This window comes from Colobus angolensis, unplaced genomic scaffold (assembly GCF_000951035.1).
Source record: "Colobus angolensis palliatus isolate OR3802 unplaced genomic scaffold, Cang.pa_1.0 Scaffold47, whole genome shotgun sequence".
NCBI lineage: Eukaryota > Metazoa > Chordata > Mammalia > Primates > Cercopithecidae > Colobus > Colobus angolensis.
The window spans coordinates 3,180,699-3,190,908 of NW_012118154.1; the positions used below are offsets into that span (position 1 = coordinate 3,180,699).

Consider the following 10,210-nt stretch of genomic DNA (forward strand, 5'->3'; position numbering starts at 1 on the left):
CTGAGGCAGATAATTGCTTGAACCCGGGAGGCAGAGGTTGCAGTGAGCCGAGATCATGCCTGGGCAACAGAATGAGAGTCCATTTCAAAAAAAAAATAATAATAAATAAAAATAAAATAAAATAAAGTATGCTTCATATGATAGTCATTTGGTTGGAATTTGACCAGTATGTCTTTCATCATTTTGCTTCCAGCCTGTTTCAGATATGGTTCTTGGGCATATAGTTGGATTTTATTTTTTATTCTGTCTGGAAAGTTTTTTTGTCTTTTAACAAGATAACTTGGTATTTTGCATTTAATAAAATCAGCAATATATGTGGATTCATAACCAACCTTTTGTGTTTTTTCTTATCTACCTCTTCTGAGTTTTTTTTCTCCTTTATTCTGCTCCTTTGGTTTAATATTTTTTCTTAGTTTTTCCTGCTTATAACTTTGAAAGTTATAACCCGGCTTCTAAGAGATTTGCCTAAAAATTACAATAATGGCAGGAAAAACACTGTGTTTGCTTTACTGTTTTAAATTGGGAAGTGTTATGTAATTATATCCCCTATGTCTCTACTTATGTAATCTTTCTCCTTTCTAAAGTTATGTCTGTGTCTCCTTTTTTCTCCTTCATATTTATTTTATTTGCCTTTTTTTTTTTTTTTTCTTTTTTGAGTCAGAATCTTGCTCTGTTGCCCAGGCTGGAGTGCAGTGGCACAATCTTGGCTCACTGCAACCTCCACCTTCCTAGTTCAAGGAATTCTCCTGCCTCAGCCTCCTGAGTAGCTGGGATTACAGGCACCCACCACTACACCCGGCTAATTTTTTTGTATTTTTAGTAGAGATGGAGTTTCACCACGTTGGTCAGACTGGTCATGAACCCCTGACCTCAGGCAATCCGCCCATCTCGGCCTCTCAAAGTGCTGGGATTACAAGTGTGAGCCACCACGCCCGGCCTTATTTGCGTTTTTTAAGCATCAAATTTTACTTTTATTGACCATATATGCATTTTCATTTTCTAGTTCATTATTTCTGCTTATAGTTTTGTAAGTTCTTTTCTCCTACTTTAGGGGATTTATCTTATTATTCTGTTTCAAGTTTCCTGAGTTGAAACAGCATATTTCAAGTCAGCCTTTCTTGCTTTTAATAAAAGTGTTTATCTTTGAGACCAGCCTGACCAAAATGGTAAAAATCCCATCTCTACTAAAAATATAAAAAATTAGTCGGGTGTGGTGGCAGGTGCCTGTAATTCCAGCTACTCGGGAGGCTGAGGCAGAAGAATCCCTTCAACTCGGAAGGCGGACATTGCAGTGAGACGAGGTCATGCCATTGCACTCCAGCCTGGGCAACAAGAGCAAAACTCCATCTCAAAAAAATAAAAAATAAAAATGAAAATAAATAAAAAATAAAAGTGCTTATCTCTACCTACCTTTTCTCCCGATAACTACTTTGACCACCTCACGGTTTCAGCATATACAATACTCTTGTAGTTCATTTCTAAATCGCTTGACTTTTTCATTTTGATTTTCTCTTAAAAACTCAGAATACTTAGGAAGTAATATAAAAAAAGATGGTGAGAAAATTGTATGTTGATAGATCTCTTCTTGGCTGCACTTTCATGTTCATTTCTAACTTTATTTTACTGTGGTCAGAGCATTGTTCCTTTTAGGAATCACTTGAGATCTTGTTTATGGGTGAATACTTCGGCAATTTTTGTTCACAGTTCCATGTCTGTGAACACTGCTTCTGTTTGCTGTAATGAATGCGAAGGACACCAGTGAGTTTCATTCAAAGTTGTTGAAGCACTCAACAAATTCGGGTGGTTCTGCCAGGCGTGGTGGCTCACGCCTGTAATCCCAGCAGTTTAGGAAGCTGAGGCGGGCAGATCACCTGAGGTCAGGAGTTCGAGACTAGCCTGGCCAAATGGTGAAACCCCGTCTCTACTAAAAATACAAAAATTAGCTGGGCGTGGTGGTGCACTCCTGTGATCTCAGCTACTTGGGAGGCTGAGGCAGGAGAATCGCTTGAACCCGGAGGGCGGAGGTTACAGTGAGCTGAGATCGTGTCATTGCACTCCAGCCTAGGCAACAGAGCAAGACTATTAAAAAAAAAAAAAAATTCGGGTGGTTCTGTTCCTGGGGGTATTGCTCCAAGTAGGATGGTCTCCAGTAAGATGGCTTGTTTACAGCTGGGACACAGAGAACAGAATAATTTGCCCAAACTCACATATCTGTAAATAACAAAGTCTGGCCATTCTGGCCTAAAGCCCACGCAGTTATCATGAGGCTACAATGCCCGCCAAGGCTTCCTAATGCCAACCAGCCCACTCCTGCTTCCGAATCCCCAATAACCAGGTAACTCATAGAACGTTTAGGTATATTTCTTTTTACTCTAAAAAAAAAAAAAAAAAGTTGACAATGATAACCTGCAAACTGCAGAAAGCGCCACGGGTTTCAAGCCCTCCACCTTCCGAACATCACCCTATCCTTCCCCTTCCCTTAAAATCCCAGATGAAAATCGCCAAGAAAGCAGAAGAGGCCCCCAGATGGGCGGATTCCCAATCCCGGACCCCTGCGGCAGGTCGAGGCATTGAAGAAATAAATTAAAGGAGAGGTGGCTCCTGACTGGCCTTGTCCAGCTCTGTCTCACAGACCCAGCGGTAGGGCCTCTGGCAGACGTCGTCGTTCCAGCGGCCGTCGTCGGTGAAGTGGGCACAGTCCTCCCCTCCCCCGAGCCCGTGGCCGTACCAGTCGTCCGGCTGCTCCGGTCTCCAGTTCCTGGGAACAGAGCCAGCTGTGGGTCCCAGGAGGTCGGACCCGCGACCAGGTCGCTCCAGACCCCTCCGCCCAGGGCCCCAGGCGGGAAGGCGGCCGGCCCCAGGCCGAGGGAGGGCGCGCACTCACTTGAAGCCCGTCTCGTAGTCCGTCCCGTCCACCCACTTCCAGGGCCCGTTTTGGTCGTGGAGGCCCATCCAGGTGTTCACAGGACCTATGTGGTGCTGGACAAATTTCTGAGGAGAGAGGAGGCGGGTGGTGATCTCTCCCCGAGGCCAGCCAGCCTCCCAGACCCTCCGGGTCCTCACCTGCTCCTCCCAGGACGTGACCACCACCAGGTGCGCGTCCTCCAGCCGGCAGTAGTTGTCGGCGTCGGCCCAGGCCTTCCCCGAGCGAGAGAACCAGTAGCAGCTGCGCTCGTGCTCCACCCAGTTGACTGGGCAGCAGGCCCTTTCTGAGCCTGAGCGGGAGAAACCGGGCGCAGGGGCTAAGGCGCTGCCCAGGGGCGCGGGGGAGGCAGAGACTGGGCCGGGCTGGCCTCCTCACCATTGCCCTGGAGCGCCGCCATCTGACAGCTCAGGCTCCGCAGGTCAGACACGAACTGCTTCACGTGGAGCAGCAGGCTGGAGTGATCTGGGAAGACACGACGGAGCGGGGAGGGGAGCGAGAGGAGATGCGGGACCCGCGGGGAGGGAAACGAGGTCAGCCCCACATCCTCCTGCTGGGACCCGAACACCCATCGCAGTGCCACAAACAGCAGCGGAGTTGGCCTGAGAGACCCCCATACACACACACTCCCACACACACAACACACCCTTACACACACTCACAGAGATACACAACACATCCTAACCCCCATACACACAGACAATACACAAAACACACACACCACACCCTAACCCACATACACAAAACACACAAATACACACAACACACCCTCACACACACACAAACATGCCTAACCTACATACACACACGCAAACCCTCACACACACACAAACATGCCTAACCTACATACACACACAGACAACACAGGAAACACAAAACACAACACATACAACACACCCTAACCCGCAGACACACACGCAGACAACACACAGACACAAAACACACCCTAACCCACATACATCCGCAAAACACAACACACATAACACACCCACACACAACACACAAAACACAACACACACAGACACAACACACCCTAACCCACATACACAAAACACAACACACAAAACACACCCAAACACACACAACACACCCTCACACACACATACACAGCCACACAACACACCCTAATCCACATACGCACTCACACAACACACACGTACACAACACACACAACACGTCCTCACACACAACACACCCTAACCCACATACACACAACACACAAAAAACACACCCCCACACAACACACCCTAACTCACATACACACCACATGCCCTTACACACCCACTCACACACAAAACACCCACGACGCACACCCTCACTCACACACAACACACCCTCACCTACATACACCCAACACACAACACACCTTCACCCACACTCTCACACACATACACAACACACACCCACACACACACCCTCACCCAAACACACAAAACAACACACCCTCACACAGGCACACACACCCTCACTACCGTACACACATTCACACAACACACCCTCACCCACTACACACACCACACACCCTCAGCCACACACACAACACACATATACTCTTTCACACATGCACATTTACACACACATTTACACACACACAACATGCACATTCACACACATATACTTACACTCACGTACACTTACACATACACTTCCAGTCTCACACACAAACACATGAACACACACACGTTCTCACATACATACACTGACACACATATAAACACACAGACTCACACTGGCACACACCCATCCACACTCCCTCTCACTCACACACAGACTCACACACACTCCCTCTCATTCTCACACACAAAGACTCACACACACTCCCTCTCGTTCTTAAAACAGACTCACACATCATCTCATTCTCACACTCACACACACCATCTCATTCTCTCACACACACTTCCTCTCATTCTCACACACACAGACTCACACACACTCCCTCTCATTCTCACACAAACACTCCCTCTCATTCTCACACACGCTCCCTTTCTCTCTCACACACAGACTCACACACACACTCCCTCTCATTCGCACACACATCCACTCACTCACACTCTCACACACACTCCCTCTCATTCTCACACACACCCATACACTCTCATACACTCTCTCTCACACACTCCCTCTCATTCGCACACACATCCATACACTCTCATACACTCTCTCATTCTCACACACATCCACTCACACATTGTCTCTCACACACACTCCCTCTCATTCTCACATCCACACACTCACGCACACACTCCCTCTCATTCTCACACACATCCACACACTCACACTCTCACACTCACACACACACACTCCCTCTCTGACCTTCACTCAGGTCCTTCTGCTGTTTCTCCAGCTGGGACTCCAGCGACTTCATCTTTCTTCCCACATTGCCTCCTGCGGGAGAGACTCGCTCAGCGTCCCGACAGCCCCCCAGCCCCAGCTCCAGCCCCAGCCCCAGCCCCGCCTCAGCGCCCTCACCCTGGGTGCTCAAGCCCTTGACCTGGGCCTCGGTGCTCGCTGTGAAGTTGCTGAAAGTCTCTCTCAGGCCCCGCAGCTCCTCCTGCAGCTGGGAGTCTGGCCAGGAGAGGGTACAGAGAGAACAAAATGGGAGCGCTGTGTCTACCACCACCGCACCCACCACTCCCTCGCCACGGTACCCCGTCAACACCCCCCAATGTTGCCCCCTTCCCTGCCCACCCCTGGGGCACCCACTTTGGGATCCGATCACACAGACAACCACCAGCAGCAGGAGGCTGAGCCCCAGGGAGAGCAGGAGGAGGCGAGGGCCGGAGCAGAGACGCTGCAGGAGGGACTGCGGAGGAGGTGGCCCTGCGAGAGGAGGGGGTGTCAGGATCGCGGGGACAGAGGGGAGCCTGGCACAGCTCCGGGGTCCTGAAAGGGGAGCAAGCTAAGGCGGCCCTAGTAGTCTAGGAGGAACCATGTACATGAAAAAATGCGGGCGGTGGGCGACCCTGCAGGGCCAGAGGCAACTGGAAATCGGGGAGAAAAGAGGGCTGGGGATGGGGGCTAAGCGCTGAGCCGCCCCATCCCACCGAGGCCCTGAGCTTTTGCTGACACCTAATGGCATGACTGCGTCACTGCAGCCAATCCAGGAACCTCAGTCCACTGCCTCCTCCCCCGCCTTGCAACGCCGCTGCTTCCCTTAAAAGTGGGGAAAGGCGGGAGGTTTCTTTCTCCGTCTGTGAATTCCACTCGTCTTTGGCTGCGTGCAGGGAGAGAAGGTGCAAGAGCTACCCTTCAGGCCCTCCAGTCTTCCACCCAGCAGGGGGAAGAGACACGTTAGCCCTGTGTCCTGAGAGTTGGAGGGTGGGGGGCCCTCCCGGGGCTCTCCCTGCCCGCTCTCCTCCGCAGCGGACCCTCCTTCCGTCAAAGCGCGCTGCACCCCATCCCCCAAGAACTTCAGCCTTGCGCAGCCTAAACAAGTGCCTGCTCGGAGGACAAAGAAATGGGTCAAGGGGAATTTGCTTTTGAAGCAAGAGGGTGTCGTTCTCCCTCAGGTCAGAGATCCCTCATTCCCCGTCACAGAATCCTCAGACCCTTCGCAGAAACCTTTGCCCACTTCACCAAACTGATCACTGACACACACAGGCACGCGCACACGCACACGCGCACACGCACGCACCACCAGGGCTCCTTGGGTGGTGTTGGAAGGGGAAAGGAAGAGGGGCCTGACTTCGTCATAGAAAACCAACAGTGACCTCATCTCTCCAACTTCTAGCTATTCCCACACCCCCTGGGTCCACCCCCGAGTGCCAGGAGGCACAGGAAAGCTTTGGGCAGCTGTTACCAAGAAAGGGACTCCAACTCCACACCCTGCCCCTCTCTTGAGAGAAGCAGCTCCGACACTTTTCCCAGTTGGGAGAGGGAGACAGACGCAAAGAGAGAGCCAGGCTCACCGGCAAGAGTAGCAGCTGTGGCTAGGGGGGCTGGGGGGTGGAGAACCGCCAAATTCTCGCCTTGCAGAGGCAGGGCAAGGCGGCCCTCACCTTTTCCGAGCTGATGGTGGTCACTCTCCTCATTGTCCAGATGCTGCAGGTCTTGATACTCTTTGGTCATGATAGGGCTGGTGCTGGAGCTGGGACTGAGGCAAGGCTGAGGCTGGGGCTGAGGTGGGGGCTCACCAGGACTAGAGCTGGAATGAGGGGCCCATCTTTTTACTCCCATCTGATTGACGGCTCCATGGAGACCTTTCTTCTTTCTTTCTCTTTTTTTTTTTTTTTTTTTTTGAGACGGAGTCTTGCTCTGTCCCCAGGCTGGAGTGCAGTGGGGCGATCTGGGCTCACTGCAACCTCTGCCTCCCAGGTTCAAGCGATTCTCCTGCCTCAGCCTCCCGAGTAGCTGGGACAACAGGTGCATGCCACCACACCCAGCTAATTTTTTGTATTTTAGTAGAGACAGGGTTTCACCGTGTTGCCCAGGCTTGTCTCGAACTCCTGAGCTCAGGCAATCCGCCCCCCTCAGCCTCCCAGCGTGCTGGGATTACAGGTGTGGGCCACCGCGCCCAGCCCAGACCTTTCTTCTTTTCTCCATCCACCCCCAGGCCTGACATCCAGAATCTATCCTCATGTTTCCCACCAGCACCCCCAACACAGCCTGGCTTTCCTCCACACCCCTGCACCCCCAACCAGCCTTCTGCCGCCTCTCTCCCCGTTTTACTTGCTCGGGGTCTCAGGGTCTGACTCGCAGGTTCTTCAGTGCTGTGCAGATGCCGGACTAAGGAGGGGGGCTGAAGCTTGGAGGATGGGGGTGGGTGGACAGCCGTGGACGATGGGATGGCAGCGGGCAGGGTCCATAGGAGGGCCCTGGGCCCCGTTGTCTCTGTGTCTGCGTGTCTATGTGTCCAAGCACGCCAAACGTGGCATCTCCAGTGCCCGGGACTTTGGACAGTAAACAGAGGTGGAAATGGATTGGGACTTAGGGGAGTGTGGGGGTGGGAGTGGGGGATGGGTTGCCTCTGCTCTCCTCCCCAGGGAGGAGAATCATGTTGCCACCACACAGGCCAGTCACCTTACTCTTCCATGCACCATTTGGGAGGGGTGCCAGGCCAGGAGGCGCTGGGGTGGGATTTGCCATATCTCCCCTCCCTCCCCGTTTCACTTCCTGCCTCTAAATTCCCCAGAACTATTGGTGTCTCCAAATATCCCTGAACAGGATCAGAGGAACCGGTTCTCTGCTCTTGCCCAATCCAGGCCTGTGACCCTGGCACATGAGCTGCAGGCCCCAGTTTCCTGCGGGGCTAAGCCCCAGGCTTCCCAGCTCTGGCCTGACTTGCTTCCCTCTCCTGGGGAGTAAAGTCTTCCAAGCAGCATGAGGGCCGGTTTGGTTCCAGGACAGGCAGGGGAGCCTCCGCTGGGACTGGTGCCAGCAAACCTCCACTCACTGCTACTCCGTGCCTTAGGTCACTGCGTTCATGAACTTCTCTCATTATCCCCAGAGCACATCCCATTTCACAGATGAGAAAGCTAAGGCCCTGCAAGGTAAGAGCTTGCCCAGGGTCATGCTGCAAGGAAGCAGCAAAGGGTAGACTAGAACCTGAGCAGCCTGACTCCAGGCACTGCGTTCAGGCCCCAGAACCACACCCAGAGCCAGGATCCCATCCGGTTGACACAGCTGGGCTGCAGTGTCCCAAAGATGCTAAACTATGGTCCCTTACAGCCCCACGGAGCTTCAGAGAGAGCCATGTGATTTTGAATTATGCTCACTTGGAAATCAGGCAGTATTAAAGATAATCTCAGCTGGGCACAGTGGCTCACGCCTGTAATCCCAGCCCTGGGGGAGGCCAAGGCGGGCGGATCACCTGAGGTGAGGAGTTTGAGACCAGCCTGGCCAACATGATGAAACTGGGTCTCTACTAAAAATATAAAAATTAGCCGGGTGCAGGCCTGTAATCCCAGCTACTTGGGAGGCTGAGGCAGGAGAATCGTTTGAACCCGGGAGGCGGAGGTTGCAGTGAGCTATGCATACGCCACTACACTCCATCCTAGGCGACAGAGCAAGACCTTTTTTAAAAAAAAAAAAAAAAGATAATAAGTCTCACTTTAGGTCCAAATGCGAAGTCATCCAAATCCTACTTTACAGTTATTTCAGTGAGAAAACAAGGCTTGAATTTTGAGAATTTTCAATGATGTGAGATATTCAGGAACACATCCCTTGCATAAAATGTGACAGCTCTGTGTGTGCCCTGCTTTGTCTGTGTCCTGACAACCACCATGTCATTTACATGTGCTGGGACAATGGCCAATGATTTTGTTGCCTGTTGGGCTGTTAATTAAACATCCTCTAATATAATCACTTACAATCATTCAGGCAAATGAACCTACATTATTTCAGTCGGAATAGTGGTCACCTGGCTGGGTGCAGCGACTCATGCCTATAATCCCAGCACTTTGGGAGACCGAGCCAGGCAGATTAAGTGAGGGTCAGGAGTTCGAGACCAGCCTGGCCAACATGGCAAAATCCCATCTCTACTAAAAATACAAAAATTAGCCAGGTATGGTGGCAGGCGCCTGTGGTCCCAGGCACATGGGAGGCTGAGGCGGGAGAAATGCTTGAACCTGGGAGACAGAGGTTGCAGTGAGCCGAGATCATGCCACTGCACTCCAGCGCAGGCGCAGAGAGAGACACTGCATCTCAAAAAGAAAAAAGAAAAAAAGAATAGTGGTCTCCCTCGCAGAAATAGTGACTAGCCGAGAGCACAAGAGGCGCTTGGGGATGATGGAAAAGTTCAGCTCCTGGGTCTGGATGCTGGTTACACCGTGGTGGTGTTCAGCTTGCAAAACTGCAGAAAGCTGTGCACTTATGATATGTGCATTTTTCTGTTTGCACATTATACTGGAGTAAGAGACTTTCAAATCTGATTTGTACTCTATAACCCTCATTCCTCAAACTCATTGATTAGGGGGCAGGGCTTGGATCAGTACTAAAAAACACCCTCTAAAGCCAATAACATTTATTCTATTATTATTATTATTATTTTTAGAGATGAGGGTCTCACTGTGTTGCCCAGACTGGTCTCAAACTCCTAGCCTCAAGTAATCCTCCCTCCCCAGCCTCCTGAGTAGCTAGGATTACAAGTTCATGCCACCACCTTTGGCAAAGCAAGTAACTTTAGAACGGAAGTCAGAGATGGAAGGGAAACAAATAATACCATGTACCAGGCCACTAACTTCCAGGCCCTCTGCAAAATACCAGAGATAATACTGAAAACGAAAAAGTAGCTAAAAACAAAACTATGCCACAATGGCGGTAGATCCATGCCGAGAATTCACTCATCCT

General features: G+C 51.2%; 1 protein-coding gene across 2 annotated transcripts; it reads right to left on the bottom strand.

Moving 5' to 3' along the window:
* Nucleotides 1-2,350: 2,350 nt before the first annotated feature.
* Nucleotides 2,351-7,967, bottom strand: ASGR1 (asialoglycoprotein receptor 1). Of its 2 annotated transcripts, XM_011958472.1 has the most exons (9): nucleotides 7,592-7,967; nucleotides 6,922-7,016; nucleotides 5,627-5,743; nucleotides 5,393-5,488; nucleotides 5,237-5,308; nucleotides 3,302-3,388; nucleotides 3,064-3,215; nucleotides 2,885-2,991; nucleotides 2,351-2,758 (listed from the first exon to the last, which is right to left on the bottom strand). In XM_011958472.1, the coding sequence occupies exons 2-9, from the start codon at nucleotides 6,989-6,991 to the stop codon at nucleotides 2,584-2,586; spliced, it is 876 nt and encodes a 291-aa protein (XP_011813862.1). In that variant the 5' UTR covers nucleotides 6,992-7,016; nucleotides 7,592-7,967; the 3' UTR covers nucleotides 2,351-2,583. The 2 variants fall into 2 exon arrangements, with proteins under 2 accessions (XP_011813862.1, XP_011813863.1); XM_011958473.1 differs by lacking the exon at nucleotides 5,627-5,743.
* Between the last annotated feature and the right edge of the window lie 2,243 nt (nucleotides 7,968-10,210).